Source organism: Chelmon rostratus, chromosome 16 (genome assembly GCF_017976325.1).
Source record: "Chelmon rostratus isolate fCheRos1 chromosome 16, fCheRos1.pri, whole genome shotgun sequence".
NCBI lineage: Eukaryota > Metazoa > Chordata > Actinopteri > Chaetodontiformes > Chaetodontidae > Chelmon > Chelmon rostratus.
The window spans coordinates 13,593,774-13,615,116 of record NC_055673.1 but is presented as its reverse complement, the minus strand read 5'-3'; the positions used below and the strand labels follow the sequence as shown (position 1 = coordinate 13,615,116).

At 43.9% G+C, this 21,343-nt stretch overlaps 1 protein-coding gene across 16 annotated transcripts in view; it reads left to right on the top strand.

Moving 5' to 3' along the window:
- Window positions 1-21,343, top strand: part of clasp2 (cytoplasmic linker associated protein 2) — a 55,870-nt gene that overhangs the window by 10,094 nt on the left and 24,433 nt on the right. For all 16 annotated transcript variants that reach the window (XM_041955735.1, XM_041955733.1, XM_041955736.1 and 13 more), the window contains exons 3-8: window positions 170-273; window positions 915-1,006; window positions 2,795-2,870; window positions 3,604-3,701; window positions 7,982-8,052; window positions 19,346-19,486. In XM_041955735.1, coding sequence (XP_041811669.1) covers window positions 170-273; window positions 915-1,006; window positions 2,795-2,870; window positions 3,604-3,701; window positions 7,982-8,052; window positions 19,346-19,486 — 582 coding nt within the window. The remainder of the gene's footprint in view (window positions 1-169; window positions 274-914; window positions 1,007-2,794; window positions 2,871-3,603; window positions 3,702-7,981; window positions 8,053-19,345; window positions 19,487-21,343) is intronic.

The following is a 21,343-nucleotide window of genomic DNA, read 5'->3' as shown; positions in this document are numbered from 1 at the left end:
TATTTAAATCTGGTAGAAACTCAGTGTTCATGTGTGGCCTCATTTCTGCTGTACTTGATGTAAATACTGCACATTAAATTTCATTTTTCAGACATTGGCTCACATCACTATCCCGTCTCTCTCGCTCTCTTTCTCTCTCTCTGTCCATCCCCTTTTTTTTTCTCTGAAGTTTTGCCAGCTTTGGTGGACAGGCTGGGCGATGGGAAGGACCATGTCAGGGAGAACAGCCAAGCTCTCATCCTTCGCTGTATGGAGCAGACTGCCTCACCCATGGTGAGACACACACACACACACACACACACACACAAAGTCTGAATTTCATGACCCAGACCAGACAAGGATGGATAGTGATTGAGATTATTTAGATGTCAATCAAGATTAAACACCAGTTGGTCCTTAAAATAGATGCAGGACTGTGGTTGTGTTTCAAGTTCAGGCACTGATGGTGGACGGTATTAAAGGTTGCAACAGTGGCAAACTGTGTTGCATTGTGTTTTTGTGTGCTGTCAGAAGAGCCTGTAGGCAGCAACCTGTTCAGTTCAAGTGTCGTTCCAGTTATTTGGAAGAATGCACAACAGAAAAAGAATGCACTCAAGATGCAACACAGAGATGAAAGACAAATCACAGCCACCTCCAAATAAGTAAACACTCACTACAGCTGAGAGGTGTGCTGTGTTTTGGGCTCCCTCTTCTGGATACAAAAGGCATTACACAGGCTACATCTCCACAGTGCTTTGTGTTAGCTACACAGAACACATGCACATCTCCACAATCAGTAAACCTCCTCTGTGCTCTGTAATCTGCTCAGACCCCTGATGAGCTGCCTGGCAGAACCTCGCTCTGCTCGCACCTACTGACACTCTTTCTCTCCCTCTTCTCTCCCCTTTTCTCTCTCCTCCTCCTCCTACGTCCAGTACATTTGGGAAAGGCTACTTCCTGGTTTTAAACACAAGAACTTCCGCAGTCGAGAAGGAATCTGCCTCTGTCTCAGTGCCACGCTCAGCACGTGAGTAATTTCCCCATCTTCATCTGTATCACTGCCAGGGTGAAATGCACAGGAATAATCACAGAATACATTCTAAATTGTAAAGATGTTAAATGTAGGTATATATTCTCTCGACCTCTGGACAGAAGATCACACCATAGTCCTTACAATAAATTCAAAGTGTAAACATAGAGTATATCTATTTGTATTCATTATAAACCAACTCATGGATTTATTAAATACATAATAGATTATTTTTCTGATGGTAATTCTGCAATTTTAATCCTATATTGATGCCATACATCTTTAGAATGAGTTGACTAATGTCCTGCAGAGGTAGATATTTCACGTGTTGTGACTGCTCTCCATGAGCGTGACCCATTTTGTTTGTTAAAGAAATACACACAGTCTCAGTCTCCAGGGTTAATCTTCTTAACTGTTTGTGTGACTGTAAAGGTGGCACACGTGCTCGAAATGGCACAACCACTTTTGTCATGTGACGCTTACAGTCTACAAGCGTAGTTGTTGCTCTCAGGGGTTTTTATCCGGCCTGAAGCTATCAGGCCTGATGGAGGACTCGCTTTTTTTCAGTCAACATGAACGAATAATTGGAACGGGATGGTATCTCACTGCTACGTTCCAGAGAAAATACGCAGGTCTCTTTAGAGACATTTTTCCAGAAGCCACAGGAAGTCAAATAGATCACATTTGGGAGTTTTTGTGCACTAGAAAAAAACTGAATTTGGGCTGTTTGCACAGAGGGCTTTTCTCACATTTTATTAACTTCTCCCATTACAGCATGACTTACGAATAGTCTGCATTAATGACAGATGTTTTCTGGGCTGCATTTTGACTTCATTTTTTTATTATCTTATGCACATTTCTCTGTCTTCTGCTCATTTCTACTGTTGTAGAATCCCACACAGTCAGGGATTGTAGAGACACAGCTGCCAAAGTTGACCTGCATCCTGCAAGTTTGAAGTGTCATTAAACAAACACACACTTGTTTCCACCTTGTTTACAGCAGTCAGATCTGTGCAGGTTGTACTGTTTACTTTCTGCCTTAAGGTTACCATACACAGCCAATCCAGGCTGTTAGAATTGCAGTGCTAATTTTAGCATATCTTTGCTAATGGACAGTGACAGTGTTGTGCTAAATGCTAAGTTGCTACCTGATAGTAAAGCTAAAGAAGTTTTACTGAGTGTACACAGGTATCCATTTAGCCTTAGTACTCTGAGTCAAACATGGCACAGGAATGGGCTGTTTCTGGGTTTTCACACTATATTGTTATGGTAGCGTGTAGCTCACATAGCTCCAGATATAACAGTGGCTAAGAAATGATCAATGAAGTGCAAAGAGATGAAGACGATACCTTTGTCACTTTGAAAACTCTTGTGTTGAATTTTGGTGGGGGGGTGCAAGTAAATAAAACACTAGTAGTTTAAGAAATATGATCACACATGCTGCAGAAAGCAAATACAGAAACGCTGCAGATTGTACTCAACAGAAGTTTCTCTGTGATGATAAAAACCGCCCTCCGGCGATGCTGGAAAATAATCTAACCATGTTCATCTCAGTTTTAACTTTCTGATTGTATTATTTCTGATTTAAGTTTTTCTCCATTTCCTTGTGTTTTGTTTACTTGTGTGGTTGTTCGGCTTCTTTGGTGTCTCTTCTAGATTCAGTGTGTGTGAAAATGTGGTATGAATGGTTTTCATTTGACAGCATGGTATTTCATACTTGCTTTACATTGTCAGGAATAAATATCACCCCTCTCATTTCCTTGCCTTCTTCTGGCTTTCTTTCAGGTATGGAGCCCAGCCCCTGAGCCTGAGTAAGTTAGTTCCTCATCTCTGCACTCTGACTGGAGACCAGAACCCACAGGTAAGAGACAGTGCTTTTTGTGATCTGATACATGACCAACATGCCTGCGTATGTATGTATTTTATGTGTGTGAGTGGGTAGAGATCTTTGTGTCATCCTCGTGTTAAGCCTGTGGTTTAGCTCTCAGCATCCAGAGTGTTTTGGTTGGCATCTTAAGGCAGCTCTGTGATTATTACTGTTATTAGTGAGGAGATGGGCTCTGTCGAGCCCCCCGCCCAGCTTTACTGCTGAATCATGAGCACCAGCACCCACCCATTAACCCACACAACAGTGCTAGCTGCGTATGAGAGAGAGAGAGGGATAGAGAGAGGTTGCTTTAGACTCCTGTGGAGTTGCACCCCAAAGCTGAAATCTGCTTCTACCGTCTACCCAATGATTATCTGCCCACATACTGTCCCGTCCAATCAACATCCTCAACAGGCCCACCCACCCTCAGTTGCAGAGAATCCCTTTAACAGCATCCCATTACCCAATCACTGGAGTGCTCATAACATGACTGGCAAATCAGATGTCTCCCATTAGGTGGATGAGTATGGGCCCTGAAGGGTTTTTTTTTTTAAGTGTTTACGTTTGCATCTCTGTAATCCGAGGCAGCGGAGATAGATTGTTTGGAATTTTTATGGAAAGTTAATCATAATCTTTAACAAACACACACTGCCATGGTGTGTGTTTGTACATTGTGTGTGTGTGTGTCTGTGTAGAGCTTAAATTGGTTAATGTCTGCTGTGTGTAGGTACGCGAGGCCTCCATAACAACCTTGGTGGATGTTTATCGTCACGTTGGAGAGAGGGTCAGAGCAGACCTGGCAAAGAGAGGACTGCCTGCTGCACGGTGAGTTATGTCTATGTGTGAGTTATTGATCAGCTCTGTCTTTGTGAGCGATGGTAATATTTCTGTTTGTGTGTGTGTGTGTGCGTGCGTGCGTGCGTGCGTGCGCCCGCTCCGGACAGCAGGGAGGGATGAGTTGTGTGGCCTGTCTGTGGGTCCCGTGGCCTTGGCACTCAGTCTGTCCCAGGCCACACCATGCACCACTCTGCCCTTCACACACACAGAGGCACTTTCATCCAGAGCACAATGCTGACTGACTGGGGGAGGAGGGTGGGAGGGGGCAGATGGGGTACACAGGCGTTTGGGTGGAGTAACGGAGTTGCGGAAACATCGGAGAAAGTGAGTGTGTGTGTGTTCACGGTCCATTGAGTGGTTTCGTCCTTCTTTGGTCGTCCTGGTTACATGTGCAGGGTTGAGGGTTATTCTAAGCACACAGTGACCCCCCAACCCCCCCCCCTTTTTCTCCCATGTGCGAGAGCCGAGCAGCAGCCAGTGTTGTGTGCTTACTGCTCAATATGAGTCTTGCGTCTGTGAATGCTGGCTGTGGCCATGTGTCATGTGTTGCGCATATTAAGCCTGTTTGTCTCCAGAGTATACACACTGTCTGTGTATTTGGGATTTATGCAGACGTGGGTGTTTGTCGGCTTTGGGTTATATGTAGAGGTGCGACAGATACGGTGATTTAAGTCTGAAACCAATGCTTGTACTTCTTTTGCATATGTACTGTACAGTTCCTATGAAAGTCTTCAAAATATGCATTAAGTTTTGCATGAATTGTGATGAGCACAAATATGTCGTACCAGTTTTGTTGCTGTCTTTGCTGATAATGTGGGAGCACTGGTATGAAGGCTAGGTAGAAGTTGTGTGTGTGTCTGAGTGTGTTTGTGTTAGTGTATGGTCGCTGGGTGGAATGTAGGGCTGCGGCCAGGAGCTTGCTGACCAGATCACATGTCAGCTCTGCAGAGCTAGCGTCAGATAATGGAGAGGAAGGGGGTGTAGGAGGCTGAGAATAAAAGGTGCAAAGGTGGAGAGAGCATTAGAGAAAGCAGAAGAGTTAAAAGTGAGCAGTTGACTAGACGGCTGCCTTTTATTATATCCTATATGCTGCTGCTGTATTTATTAACACTCAAGACCTATGCTTCTTAACACAAGTTTAGCATGCATGAAATCCTTGACATGTCTGGATTACAGCAGCTTGTGACACTTTCACTTTCCATTTTAAAAAGAAGCCTGAAATCACATCCAAGCCTACAGAATTAAATCACACACCAAATGTCTTCATATTGTTTATATGAAAAGTTGTTTACATTACGAAGCCAAACAGTTAGGAGTAGGTCTGGATGATGTGACTACATTTTTCATGCAAGCCAGGACAACCTGAAGGCCAATCCACACAGACATCATTTTTAGAAACGTTTTTGACATCCGCCACTGGCCTGTCTCATGAAACAGGCATGCAACAGGATTCATAATGTTTAATTAATGCTCCAAGTTCGGCCTTGAGCTTTTCAGTTTCACTTTATTGCATATTCTGGCTTACCCTCCGGCTCATCAATCAGTAAAGACAATCGTCATTTCTCCCTGCAGACCTACGTCAGTCCATCGGCCTGGTGAGACAGTTTGGTCAGCCGCTGTCGTTGCAGCTCCTCAGGAGCTGCTGCTGACAGACAGACAGCTCGCTCTGACAGCCGATGCATGAGTGGTGGTCGGAATTGGTATGGATTGAATTGACAGAACGCTTCAGTATGTCTCACTTTTTAATGTCGATTCCCACAAAGAGTTGTATCTTTAATTATCTTTTGTTATATAAAAGCAATTTCAGTGCATTACACAAGCCATTGCAGAAATGACATGCTATCAGTGAGCCAATTTAAAGGTGCAGGAGTCACCATCTTTATATTACGTGTAGGTTGTTCCCTCTACAGGCGACTGAATTGCACAGCCTGGTGATAAAGATCAAAATATGTAGTTTACAGACTGTATCAGTGGAATGATAAGGAATGTTATCACCCTGAAATTAGATTGGTCCCTAAAGGCATTCCAAAATGTGCGGATCAGGATTGGCAAATAGTTTTATTTTCAGGTCAGTTCGTCTGTCAGCCACTGTTGGATGAGACCACTTTTCTGATCGTGAACCTGATGACCCCCTTTCAGACCAACAGTGACACAAGTTGAAGTCTGAATGGGTCAGTGTGAACTATCTGACCTGGCTGTTCAACCCAGCTCTTCCTGTCCTGTATTCTGTGCAAGTCAGGCACAGCCTGGACTTCTTTCTCTGTGTGTTTGTGTTACACACGGGGGTTTTATTGATCAGTGTTATTTCTAAGTTTAAACATCATTCAAATGACACCCTGATGTGTAGTGTGTGTGTGTGTGTGTATTTCTAACATCTAGCAGTGATTTGAATGGAAGCGCTGTTGTAGACTCGAGTCTCTGTTCACAGTAACAACAAAGGATTAACCTGCGACAGTCTCCTATCAGGAGGTCAACTGCTGGTTGAATGAGCATTCAGAACACATTTTGTGTTCGGGTAGGAGATGAACTGAAAGGTGTCTCATATCCACTGGACACGGGCTGACCCTTTTTCAGCGACAGTCGTCGCAATCTCCGTCTGGCACAGATTGTGAGCTCAGTATAGAAGATGGGATCCTGGAATAATGAAATGTGAAGAGGGAGGTGGGAGTTAAAAACGAGGAATAGAAGGGAGGGAGGGATTGAATATAGGCAAGTGGGGTGAGAAGGAGAGACGTAGAGGGGGGAGGAGCAGCCTTGCTTTCTGTCTGCCGTGAGCTGTAAAGCCCCTCCCCCTGTGATGAGTGTGTGTGTGTGTGTGTGTGTGTGTGTGTGTGTGTGTGTGTGTGTGTGTGTGTGGGTAAGAGAGGGAGGTTATGTAAAGGGTAACTAAATCTCTTTACTGCCTGTCACATAAACTGGCCCACTTGTCTCACATCTCACACACACACACACACGCACACACACACACACACACACACACACACGAAGACCCTGCCTGAGATTTAACTCTTTGTACCACTGTGGTTTCTCATTGGGGGTGTGTGTGCGCTTAGCATACAGTGCTTATGTGCGACAGTAGGTGGTGCCTTGTCGGATGCCCGTAGCATGCTTTGGTCTCTTGCTGTTTGGCTCCTTCTATCTCTCTCACACACGCACACACACACACACACACACACACACACACCCCCTCCCTCCCTCCTCCTGCCTTCCTCCCTCCCTCCCTCCCTTCCTCTCACAGCCATTGCACCATGTTGGATACAAAGAGCTGAGGGAAGCCGAGGACTGGAGTGTGTCACTAGCATGGGAGCTAAGGCAATGTTGCGCAGCAACGCGGCAACCTTTTAATCAGACCACTGGGAAATACTGAGGCATACGAGGATTGAAGACTAAAGGCTGGACTGCTCAGGAACAAAATAGGCATATTAAAATGCTAATGAGGGGAAGGGTAGCACGTGAAAACACTGCACGGCTGAGGAGCCAGCTGCAAAGCTGATCGTCACTTATCTGGAGCTGCTAAGCTGTCTGGTAGTTTTGAACATCAAAAGACAGACAGAGAGACAGACAGACAGAGGACGGTGTGTATGGCTCTTATTCATGTGTGCTCACATCCATGGCTAACCTTTTGACAAGGAGGTGTTAGGGCATGTTACTGGATGGCAGTCATTGTGTCTTTGTTGGGATATTTTCATACCAGTCATGTGTAACCAATGTGTATCGAGACATTTGAGGCTGTTTTTTGAGATATGGCTTGTGGCTTGTGGGAGATGCCAACAGTCTTACCTGTACATGACATGACTGAGCTGATCTGGCTTGAGATTGAGTTTGTGTGTGTGCGTGTGCGTGTGTGTGTTTGGTGCTCAGCAGGATGTCAGGAGGATTCTTGTCGTGTTGCTGCTGCTGCTTCATGAGTGTGACTGGCATAATAGACACACCCACCCAGCGACAGGCAGACAGACAGGCGGGCAGGCTGTCCACATGTTGCTGCTGCTGATGCTTTCACATGGGATTCACAGCACCTTGCCTGTCTCTAGGTCAAAAGTGTGTGTGTGTGTGTGTGTGTGTGTGTGTGTGTGTGTGTGTGTGTGTGTGTGTGTGTGTGTGTATTTGTGTGCGCACATTTTCTTTTTTCTTTGTCATGATCTCCTCAGTGACGATGATTGAGTATCATTTTCCTAATTCAGTCTCATTAGGATATACAGATCTGTAGTTGTAAGTATTTCATTTTCTCAGAGTTTTGCTCTAACCGTTCTTCTTCTCTTTCTCTCCAGGTTACAGACGTTGTTCGCTCGTTTTGATGAAGCCTTGAATTCAGGCAACATGGCTCTCAGCCCGAGTCACGGTCAGTGCCTTTTCTCATTTATTCTGCCACAGTTGTATTGGTCTCTGAGAGCCACCAAGTTTAGTCATGTTGTCAAGATAATTTTACTGTTGTCAGGTATTGGACGCATATTTGACAAGAGTCTGTGTGTGACTGCGTGCGTGCGTGCGTACGCACATGTGCATGTGTGTGTCAGTGGGTCCTTCTGCGTGTCTGGATCTGCATTTGCTCTTGTGGTTGTCAGTTTGTTGCCATGAGCTCCTGTAAGAGGACCTAACAGGATTAATGGTTTAATCTGTGTGTGTGATGTTGTGTGTGTGATGCTGTGGGTTTTCTGGCTGAGCCAGACCCGAGCTGAAGGCTGCTGCTGCCGAGTGTGTTGCTGTCCAATAGAAGATTGGGCCGTGGATCTCTGGGAGCCTCGGGCTCAGCCAGTGTTGTTGACCATGCAAAGTCAGAGCTGTATTGATGACACCCCTGACAGCAACGTTTCACTTTGTTGTTTTCACTTCTCGAGATTTAAAAGTTGGTAAAGTAGCCCTTTAGGGATTTGCTGACACCCATGCCAGAATATAAACTGTTCAGTCTCCCTTCTTCCATATGTATTGAATTTGAGATTTTCAGACTGGATGATTATCAAGTGTTTGTGTGAAAAGTGTTTACTGAATATTGATCCAAAAGGGGGCTCTTGTGGTAGATGCGAGAGAAGCTGTTTGTTCCTGTTGTCCTGTGTCCATCAACAAATTCATTGTTTTCCAGAGACGTAAACAACGACGTTGCTGATTTCAGCAGGAGGATTGGAGATTGGCTTTGATGAGACTGATCCAGATTCTTTCGGTGTCATAAAATTTTATGTTTCCATTATCGGTTACATCCAGTCACTGCGTGCTGCTGATTCAGTCTTCAGTGCCACAGCACTGTTGTTACCACAATAACGATGATTCCGGGAATAGAACAAGAAAAAGAAAAGGAATTGTGTGATTTGTGGGATCTCTGTCTAAAGGCAGGGTCCAAGATAGCTTGTTTGACTTCTTTCCTGGAAGCTGATCGTGCTTGTTGTGTTATTATTGATAATCGGGAGCACAGAGTCATTTAGATACCAGTGGATAGCATACTTTCAAGAGCTGCTAATAATGCAGGGTGGGTTAGAAAATGTAGACGAACACAAATGTATCCCAAACTCAAATGGCTTTAAGCTGCGTTTGTGCTCTCTGCGAGGTCAGTCCGGTCTGTCGTTAGTGTCTAGCAGAGCCTGTCATCGGCTGTTGGTGCCTTCAGGCTGCCCTGTCACTGTATCTATCTGTCTAACAGCAACAGCAGCGGTTGGTGCCCGACCGGCTGTTGCAGTCTTTGCTTGGAGAGAGAGCCATGAAGAAGAGCTCAGGGCGTGGAGTGGGTGTAGTTGCCCAGATGCAGTCTCTGGTGGCAGCACAGGGAGGGAGGGAGTGTTACTTTTAACTCCCACCTCTCTGGGGTGTTGGAGCAAAGTTGTGGTTTTGGGTCCAGGATTGTGCAGTTGTTATGATCAAATGATAATGTGATTTCTTCTTGTTTATTCTTGTGTTGTTCTCTTCTGTCACACGCTTTGCTGGGCATGAAAACACCACTCATTATAATATAGATGGAATCATTTTTTGGCTTTTATGGTGGGAGAAAGGTCGTGGGAGCAAACATTGCAACAGTCTAGCGAAAAAGTTTGAGAAGAAACTGGCGTAAGTAGCCAACACAACATGGAAAGGTGCTGTTGTTATCAGGATTGTCGCACCATTCGTTTTGTTGAATTAGACCCACAACACACTTGAACCATCACCATCCTTCTTACCTGAGACACTGAAAACTCTACACTTCACCTGCAGGCTGAATGGGTTTCTTCAGGCAGCCCCTTTAAAAACTCCTCGCTGTCTGATCAATATGTGCAGACTTCCCGAGTGAATGTGGAGTGAAAGTGACCACAGATGCTCGCCGGGTCGAACGTTGGCCGCATGCCTCATTGTTTGGCCTGCGTGTACTTAAGCTCCTCTCCTTTGTGTTTCTCAGCTACTGCGTCAGTCGGCTGCTCAGATTCACACAACAGTAAATTCTTGGTGCGTTCCCATCTTGGTTGCCTGTTTTTCTTGATTACTTGTTTGATCTAATCAGTTTGAACATGTCAAAACTTGTGAAAAATGTATCCTTCACAAGTTAATTGATTAGTTGATAAAAAAAGTTTTGATAATGAACTTTCCTTATTCTCTCGCTTTATCTTATGTGACAGTAAACTTAATCTTGAGGTGTTAGACTGTTGATTGGACCAAGAAAGTGATTTGAAGACATCGTCTCCGGATTTTTTCACTCCTTTCTTACCAAATGATTGATCAGTCCAGATAAAACAATCGCAAGTTTAAGCGACGATGGAAGTAATCATTTGTTACATTTACATCATTAGCTACAGTTACATTATTTACAGTTACATCATTCGTTAAGTTGCTCTTCTTTTGCCTCTGAGGTCAAAGATCTCACAATTGAGAAGCAGGAGGCGGTATCTGTCAGTTGAGCTGGAGAAGTGGTTCATCAATTATCAAAATAGTTTGCACGATGTTTAATTCGTGGTTTCAGCTCCTAGTTTGTGTGTACTTCCTAAAACACTGATTTTACTTTCATGTACCAAGCAAATCTGAACCTTCCATCTCAATAAATGTTGGAGTCTGTTAGTTTCCCCAACTTGTTTTTTCCAAATTCGTGTTTGGCTCTCAGCTGGTAACACTGGTCAGCCGAGGCTCACAGAAGCATGAGCGGGTGTTTGTCTCTAAACACTCCGAGAACCTACCGAGAATTCAGCCCAGTCCAGGGCACAAACACACACCACCAGCTAAAACAAACACACACACACACACAGACTCGTTTTACTTGCCCTTGCTCCACATCTCTTTTAGGTCAGCTCTTGGCGTTTGCTCTAAAGGGTTTAAGGCAGCTGTTGCTGAGAGAAAAGAGGGAGGGAGGGAGTGAGGTAAGCAGGGAGGGCAGAGGACTGAGGGGAGGAAGCTGACAGAGATCTCTCGCGGTAGGCGAGTCACAGCGCGGTGCCTATCACTGCCTCTCCCTGATTCACCATGACAGAGACAGAGAGAGATTGAACGAGCGAGGGAGGGAAGGAGATAGAGGAGAAAACAAAGGAGAGAACAGAGGGAGAGGAGCGAATACAGACGGAGACGACAGGAAGTTTCTTTCCTGAACACGCTGTAACCATGACAGTAGGGGATGATGGCAACGGTAAGTGTGTGTGCGTCTGTGTATATGTGTGTGTGTTTAATCTCATCTGGCTGTGGATGCTGGCACTCAGACAAAGGCTTGTCAGCATATGGTTTTAGCTTGAAATCAGCTTAAACTCGGAGCACTTTCACCCCGAGTGCTCTGGCTCAGATATAGGCTGCATCTGCATGCGTGCATGTGTCAGAGGCAAAAACTCCATCACGTTGCACTGCGTTTGTGCGGGTCTACATATACAGTACACATGCAAGAGCGTGTGTGTGTGTCCTAGCGATTCATTGTTTGTTGTTAAAAAAGGGCTGTTTTTTCCTGTTTTCCTTTGAAAATTCGCATGAAAGAGAGACGAGACACATCCAGGAGAGACGGTTGCTGTTGTGACTCGCAGCCTGAGGCCTGACTTAAACTCTGGATATCAGTCACAGTTGCATATACAGTATGTACCTTAGCTACCCAAGCCGACTGAGTGCTCAGAGTGAATGTTCTGCTGGGATTTGTGAACAATTTCTCTACTTAGTTTAGAAAATTTTAGCACATCAACTCTCTGCTTTTTTCTCTCCCACTTAAACTCTTTCTGTTGCTGTAGTGTCGGGTCAAGTGTTTTTCTGTGCTGGCAGCCTTCCTGATACATGTGTTTGAATTTTAGAATAATTTCCACTGATTTATGATTGTTAATATGAACAATTATTCATTGTTAAGACGAGATCCACTGTACCTCTACTATAGCCCTGCTTGCCTTGACTCCAGCCTTCAAGAGAGGGTTTCCTGCCACATCAGACCAGAATATCTACCACAGAGGGAGAGCATAAAAGGGCGTTTGTTTTGGTGGATGTTAAATTTAGATGAAACATAATCAACATGGCTGAGAGAATTTCAGGTCTCCTCTTTCTGGCTGTTTTGAAAACAGCCCCTATAAGAATTTCACACGGTGCTTTTTAATCATCATCTAGTGCGGCCGTGCAGTATCTGCAGACAGAATGACATAACTCGTGTTCACCATCTAATAATAGTCACATGATTGGTTAGTTTTCATTTCTGTGTCCTTCAAAGCATTCCAAATGGATCAAAGAATATATCATCAGGTAACACATATAGATACATGTATTAGAAAAACATCAATAACTTTGTGTGTATACACACACACACACACACACACACGTATATAAATGAATAAATGTAATGTAATAAATAAGGAACCTAAAAATAGAACAAGCTTCAAGTTTATCCTGATAAAGAGCTGCTATTTTCTCATTCCTGGTCTTGCTCCAAGCACTTGGCAAACTTCCTTGATTGATTTGTAAATATCCGACTCAGACTGTGTTTAAAACATCTATATTATCTGTATTATTTTATATGTTATATCTACATTTTTCACATTTTAATCTTACTAAACAGTGTTTTGTGGTTCCCAATAAAAATAGAGCAAAATAAAAGGCTTTCTTAATTTCTTACCATCCTGTTTGAACATTAAAATACCAGATCTACATGAATAAATGACAAGACATAATAACTGGCCTGCAACACAGGCGGAACATTTTAAAGCTGAACCACAGTAAAGCATTGATCAGTAACCTTATTTGAATTGACATAAATTATTAGTTATTTGTGTACTTCATCCTCTAGTCGAGTAGAGTGCGTGTGTGTGTGTCTATAGAGAAATGACGCCGGTTTCCGGTGTTTATGTATTAGAAAGTAAAGCATGTCAATGCCGCTGGCGCCCTGCTCACCGGTTCCTTAATGTTACTCGGTCCGGTTTGAAAATGCTCTTGCGTGAATACAAAAAACATACAGACGCACACCGTACGCACACACCAGGGAAGCCCAGAGATAGTGGGTTCCTTGCAAACTGACCATCAGCAGCAGCTTTCAATGCTTGCATAGTACTTCAGTGTTGACAGGGACGGACGCACACACACACACACACACACACACACACACACACACACACACACACACACACTCACTCTCTCTGTCGCTCTCAGACGTACTCATTCTGCTTCAGTGCGTCTCCGGTTCTGCAAAGGAAACCATGACCCCGTTTCCAGGCTAGGCTGGTTGCCATGGCAAAGCTTTCCTCTGAATATTATGGTTTATCCCTCTCCGTGACTTGGAATTGGGACTCAAATTATACCTGTGTGTTTGCGTGTGTGTGTGTTTGCGTGTGTGTGTTTGCGGGTGTGTTCATTTAAGGAGCTCCTTTTCCCTGAGCTGGGCTGGAAATGGAGCAGTCTGTGTCCTATTAGAAAATCCAGGCCTGAACCTCAAATGTCTCTTTCTATCTCGCCCCTCTTATCTCGGTCACTCTCCCTTCCAGAAACAAGTGGGTGGCTGAGAGCGAAGCATCTGATCATCTGCCATTTGTATATTTTTATATCAGTTCTTAAAAACAGACTATATGGTCAATTACGGCTTTACCGGATAGCTCGAAGCTTCACTCATGACATTGGAATTCTAAATCAGTACTTGAATGCTGTCTGTTCATTGCACAGTCGCAGATAAAGACTAGGCTACACCAATATCATTAGTGTTATATATTTGCAGAATTAGATTCCAGTAGTGGCTGCGTAGGATTGTTTCCGACTCGTGTGATCCAATTTCCAATAACCGCAGAGTGTAAAGTCCAAAAGGCTAAATTTATTTTAAAAAATCTAGATGTAATCATTCCCGAAATTTACAACATGTGTTTATCTAATGAAATATTCTGCTTCTGCTTGCTGCACGCAAAGAGAGGCACGCACACACATTTACAGAGCAGTCTGGCAATTATTATTTCATCATTATTTTATGCCTTCATTGGATTAGTCTCCTGCCTACATGTGTTTATTTTGACTAAACTGACGAGTTATACTCATTAAAGAGCTGGTTTATTGTACGGGTTTTTTAGGGCGATGAAGTCGTAAAATATGACGATGGACAAGTTTTATTCGGAAACCTCAATAGAAGCTTCTAATATTAAAAAAATTAGATTCGCCACAGTCCTGCTATCAGTATTGCTCAGAAAACATGAAGTATAAAACACACGTTTCTCCTATAGGATGAATTCCTTTATATTTCTGCTTCGTTTAGCTGTAGGCTGCAGGCACAATATCTCTCCTAATAATCACTAAATTTAAGGACAAAGTAATTGTGCTTTTTTGTGATATGCATATAGATTTTAGTTGGATGTGTTCCTGCACGAGTAGCTGTGGGATTCATCGTTTTCCATTGACACACATACCTCCTCTAGTTTACTGGTGCCGTCATGAGTTTTTCAACAGCTTTTGTCCCAATTCTTGCAGCGCCGCTCGTGTTCTTCTTTTCACCAGTAGTCATTCTCATCTGAGGCCTGAGCTGTGTCAAAATACTTTGTGTGTGTCATCTTTTGCATGGGACTGTGCACACTGTCACATGCTCCTGAGTGGGAATACGTGGCGTCGCCTGTTCCCCTGCAGCTTACAGCAGATCGAAACAAACACAGGCTGTCTGTGTAGTAAATCTAATTCCTCTGAAGATATCTGGTTATGTTCCCAGTGGCACGTTAAGATTTTCAGCTGTAATGCGTGTGATGATGTCTGCTGCAGTGCTGCAGCCGATGAGATGTCCCAATGCTTTTTAACAGCTTCACTGGCTGGAACTTTTTTCCTTTTCTGTTGCTGAGGTTAAGCAAGGTTTGCATGGCATGATGTGACTATTTCTGAATTAAAACTACGTTATACTATATACACTATATATACTAGCAGAAACACTGTGTGGGCTTTTGACATGTATGCACAGACTTGTGTATGCACAAACCTGTCTCTAAATTGTAGCGTTCCCCTTCAGCTGTGTCTGTTGCTCTCTCACCATTGTTCTTACTCTGTTAGGTCACGAAACTTCTAGTTTTCTTTGGTTTTTAGTTAACTAAATCACCCTTGCCACCAGTGAGCCAGAGTGCAAGCAAAAGTACAGTTATATGTGCTCCATATTCATATATAGTTGATATACAGTATGGCTGTTTTGATTGTATTTATTTAATATTTTGAAGATATATCCATGCAGAGTTTTAAACATTCACGCTTTAATGCAAACTTATTTTCCTGATTCACTTGTTACTGTTCAGTTAGTGAGGATTTGGTGTGAGACTCATGCACACGCACTCGCTCTCATTATCTTTCCTGTCTGTAACGCTGTGACATGCCGTGTCCCTCTGCGTTTAGAGGTTTTTCGGCATGCTCCAACCATAGAACTAATTTGATAGCGGAGCCAGTGCTGCCACCGTGTGGTCACAACTGAACATCTGTTTTGTTGGTCGCTGTTCATCTGCTGTTTAACCACTGAGTGACTTTCGAGAGACTGTGATCAGATCTGTATGTTTCGGTTAGGCCAGCGTCTCTCCTTCCATCCCTTCATGTTTAGATAGGGACAGAGAAACAATGCATGTGTTTTGCTTGGCTTTCCTCCATGTAGATTGTATCTGTTTAAAGTCTGGGAACAGCTCTGGGATTATTTCCACAAGGATTCTTTGTTTTGACCACCGGTTGATTATTTCTGGACAAATATCAGATCTGTATGTTTAAGTATTCTCTCTTCATGTCACTCCTCTTTTTGATTCTTCCTCTGCAATGGAGAGAGGAGGGGATCTCGCCCTTGTGTTTCCATGGCAACGCTGCCTGGTACATGGTGGAGCTGATATCTCTCACTGTGTGTGTGGGTGTGTGCCTGTGTCTGTTTCTGCATGTGTATGTGTGTATGGACTTGTTATTTGCATGTTGTGCCACATTATTTGGCAATGTGATGTGTCCTTGAACACGCTGATGCTGCCAGAGGAGCTTCTCCTCCCCATCACGCCGGAGTCCATCCTAATTTAATAAACTAACATGAAGTCAGTGAATAAACAGTAAATCCAACTGTTGATTAAACTTAAGTGGATATGTGGATGCGGGCAAGTGGGCTTACTGAACATCTTTTTTCCCCTGTTTTCTGCGCTATTCATTTGAGAAGCTGGTCTGCACAGGTCGCCATGGCAACAGCATGTGTGCTGTCTGCTCTCAATAAGGGATTCTCTCTCTCTCTCTCTCTAGGTCTCTCCCCCATCTCTCTTTCTCTCTGGTGTCTTTGCTCTGCCCTTCACCCAGAGACATTTACTCCCGTGGGGTCTGACTGGACAAAAGCAGGAGATGCGAATCATGCTAACAGTGATGGAAATCAATGCTAAGACCCACGATGCATGACTGAGTATTACTAATTGGCCCGTGGGTTTTGTTAGAAAGCAATTAAATTCACTAAACTGCTGTCTGGTACTGTGAATTCATTAGCCTCTGTTAGCATCTTTGCACTCAGATTTAACTGTAAACATCACTGTATTTCTCTATTTTCTGCATTCATTTTGTGTAGTTTAAGAACCTCTTTCATAATGGTGTTTATTATGCAAAGGAGGGTCTTGGCCCTTGAACTTTGACCCTGTATGCTGAACCACAACAGTTATCTTAGCATAGGTTTGCAGGATGATGTATTCTTACTGTGCCTGCCACTTGAAAACACAAGTGTCACTCATGATCTAATTGAAAGACAAAACATCATTCAGTTTTCACTTTAAATAAACGCATGAAGGCAGTTTTCATAAATGTAAGTCCTTGTATACTGTATAGTGTCTGTATATATTGAGAGAGTAGAATCGTTGCACAGTATTGTTATTTAATTTTGGCTCTGTATAAGGTCATATTTGACTTGAAATTAAAGAGTGATTATACGATTGAAGCTCCTGTTTAGTTGGAAGAATGTTTGCTGTTACATCCATATTGGGTGAACAGTCTAGAAGACATTTTTAGAAGCCCTTTTTATCTATAGCACCCCAACTTTAGGGCAATGCAGCTAGTCAACTTCAATTCAACTGAGCATGCATTTTGCTTGCTGTCGACCAGACTCAATGCAAAAATCCCACAAAACAAGCCAGAAGTGATGGTGCCGGCAGTGCGGATCTGACAGATTGCAGGGTTATAATAACCTTGTCTGTGCATTTTGGTCCCCTAAAACTGGGCTACTGGATATATGTAGAAGGGCTGAAATTCCTCCTCTGCTCATGTGATGTGGATGCAAACACCATCAGATTAAAGCTTAAAGTTGACACTTCATAGTTGTTTCATTGACCACAACTACAAGCATGTCACTGTCTGCATACTCTGCACTGCATGTGTGTGTCTCTGTGAGAGTGTGGGAGGGTCAAGGCCTCAGATGGAGGGGTGTGGTCTTTACCCCCCTCCTTTGATCATTGCTCCATCATCCTTTGTTCTTTTGTGTATGTGAAGAGGGAGAGAGTGAATAAATAAACCTATGTCTTTGCACACAGGTAAACACAGCAGAGTTAAAAAGTGTGTTAAGAGGTTTTTTGACAGTTGTGTGTGAGAGCGAAAGGGAAAGAGGTGCAAGTGGCTGAAGAGTGTGTGTTGTCAGTGATATTGAGTTTAGGCTGGCTGGTCTGGCAGGGACACAGAGAAACCCTGTTAATATTCCTTGAGTGTCTCTCTCTCTCTCTCTCTCTCTCTCTCTCTCTCTCTCTCTCTCTCTCTCTCTCTCTCTCTCTCTCTCTCCCCCTTTCTCTCCCATCTCACACACATTCATAGTCCTGCCTCCGCACTGGCTGCAACAGTATGATGTCACCTCTCGTCCGATTGGCTGTGAGGCTGCTGAGGGAAGGAGGAGAGATGCTGGGAGAGAGAGGGAGGGAGGGAGAGAACAGAGGGAGAGAGAGTGAAAGAAAATGCCGGCACTTGTATGGGTGGAGGGGTTTTCGGATGGCAGTGTGTGTGCGTGTGTGTGTTTGTGTGTGCGTGCAGCCTTAGCCCCACTATGAAGTGTGTGTGAGGTGTGTGTATGTGTCTTGGGGTGCAGCTCGGAGAAGAGGGGGGACCCTAATACCACGCCCTCCCAGAAGCATGAGGCGTCTTATCTGCCAGCGGATCTGTGACTGTGAGTGCAGGGACGGACCTGGGTGTGTGTGTGTGCGTGTTGATTGTTGTCTCACGGTAAAGGATCTATATGTCTGCCTTTTTCCACATCCACTTAGCTTGACACAATATGCTCCGCAGTCAGTGTGAACATTTGGCTTGTATGTACACACACGCACGCCTGTCAGTTGATTTTGCATGTAGACTGCGTTTGTAGGTAAGTTGATGTATGAGTCAAGGTGTAGGGTGGTGGCTTTGGCGCATTTCTCCATGGCTGGTTGTCAGAGCGACCGGAGCGCAACTGCATTCCTATGCCAACAGTTTCATCTCCACAGTCGGCACAATGTGTGTGTGTGTGTGTGTGTGTGTGTCCTCCCATACTGTCGTCCACAAGTGTTTTCGCTGCCAGATGCACCTTCAAAATGCTGCAGAAGTGTGCCTCAAGTTTCAATGCTAGCCTGCGAGCTAGCTTAATTTCTGCAAGCAGTGCAGATTGAGGGTTTGCGTTCCAGAGAGTTCTGTTAGTCACTGGTTGCACGGGTGGACATCTTGATGATAGGCCGTGTTTCTTGGGCTCTTAGAAGTGATCAGACATATATGCGTGTGGGTTTGCCTCTTTTTTTTTGAACCAGTGGTGTGTTTGTAATTAGTATTGATTTAGTGATTCCTGACCAAGCTCTCTGTAGAATACAACCTCCTCCGTTCTCTGCTTCTCATCTCTACTTTCTTCTTCTGGTGTTCATTGTCTTCAGCTGGCTTTAAGAGTTTTTTACGAGCTCAACAACAACAACAAAGGGACAAATTAAATTCAAGGTTCAGCGATATGCTTCAGAAGGACTTTACAGTTTGAATAATGGATATGATTTTATTTCATCAGATATCAACATAGTAATTGTTTATAAGTATATCTTTTTATTTAGAGTATCTTTAGCCGTCATCTTCATCCCTGTATTGGCTGATTATAGCGATTCTTGTGCAGGTTGTGAATAAATGAAATTATCGTTCCTCTGTGTTTTGACTATTTATGATTTGTTTTTGATGATAATGATTCGCAATACTGTGTAAGAACTTGACTCAACAACAACACGTGCTGAAGCCTTGAATAAGTTGGAACCATACTTGCCCACAGTGTGGATGGCAACGCTCTAATCTCTGTCCTCTCCTTCCAGATCGTAGCTTCGAGGATGACGACAGTGTGGATGGGAATCGTTCTTCCTCAGCCCAGGCCGCCTTCAAGGTCCCCAAAGTTCCCAAGAAGCCCGCAGAGTCGTCCGCCGCGCGCAGGCCCAGCGCTACCGGTGGCAAGCTAGGTACTTAACGCACGTTCACGAGTTTTTTCCAAGATTGAGAAAACGTCACTTCTAAAAGGAGAAAGTGGGGTCTATGTCATTCATTCATAAACACTGGACTAGCAGTTCCTCTAGACCATAGCCAGTCACCATAACCAGTTTTCCAGTGAGCATCACATTTCTTTATGTCATTATTTGATTATTTAGAGCTTATTGACATTTTCTAAGAAAGTAGACCTCAACATTTCACACTTACTACATCTGTCTTCTTAAATCTTCTTCCAAAATGTTTGGGAAAGAGCACTCTGTCGTCATTACATACACTGCAGTTTGAAATTGTGTTTTGATGTTTGAGTGTGAAGTGAACTGACCCCCAGCCAATGTGTCGTGCTATTTGGGTTCATCTTTTTAGCCTTAATGCACGTGAAATGATTTCACGTGCACAGTTACACGCTTCCTCTGTGTCCTCTCAGATGTGTGATAGAGGTGGGCGATATGGCCCTAAAATAGTATCACAGTGTTTTAGGGTATTTCTATGAACATGATATTCTTGATGATGCGACAAAATACTGAAAAATATTTTTGCTGTGGATTGATAGCTGTTGAGCTCTTCTTGTGGGATTTTTGGCTCCCCTGACACTCAGAGGACCTGCCTTTGAAACAGTTCACATCTTCTTTACCATTGAGAAACTCTTCTCTCCCTTAAATCTCCCTCCTGCTCTTGGTGGCTGGAGTGTTTGCACGGATTGATTTCCCCATCTCCCTCTCTCTCTCTCTCTCTCTCTCTCGCTCAAAAAAGCTGCGTTCCCACAACCATGCAGTCAATATTCTGCTGCCTGCTGATGTGTCTGTGTCAGCATGTCACATATACATGCACACATGCACATGTAGGTGTAAGTGAGTCTTACAAGCGAGCAGTCTGTCTGAGCCCTGGTACACTGCTCTGTTGAACACCAGACCGTGATCACCGTCACTCGGATCATTACAGCCTTATCGATCGTGGAGCAGCTGTTACAGGCTGAAGTCAAGGGCATGCTGGGTATTTTTCACACACAGCTCTAAAATCTTGACCTTTGCCACATATTTGTGAGGCCAATTTCTAAAGGGTAGCAGCAGTAAACTGCAAACCTTCCTTGTTTTGGGGCATCAGTTTACCTTGCTTTTATTCTGCCATGACGGCAGCGATGGGAGGCCCCATTGTCTTCATTTGCATTTAGATAACAGTACGCCCACACACTCTGGCAACAGAAAGACTCAGACAGAAGATTGATATTTCAATTTTGCCAATAACTGGCAGAAGAAGAGCCTACAGGCTGAAAAAGTCCAAAGATATTTGCTTGATGTCAGAGGTCATCAGTCACAGTGCTGGTTAATGATCATTACTCGACATTATGATCGCCCAGATCAGTTTATATGAGTAACAAAATGCTAAATTTTGTTTTGATAACATGAATACACCTATATTTGTGTCAAATCAAAGCATCAGCTCTCAACATGATTTTGATTACCTTTATCATTATCACACTGATGGTATGCCGCGAGCCTTTCCGTTTCATAAAGCTGGCAATAAAAACGATTAAAAATGGTGATGGGGTGTTGCTAGGTTGGTTTCATGGTCGTTCAGCAACCACACTGCTCCATGAGAATATCAGAGGATGGTGCCTACAGATACCCAGCCGGCTGCAGCGATGTTCCCCAGCTCTCTAGGGGTCGTGTAGAGTTTTGATATGACATGTCTTTGTGGCACAGCCCGATATGAAAACCAACCCAGGGGAAATGAAGGAAAGGATGCATTTCCGCTACCGCTGACGCTCTCTGTGTTTATGCGCAACTCTCCTCCACCATGTTTACACCTACTCCTCAGCCTCTTCCTCTCTC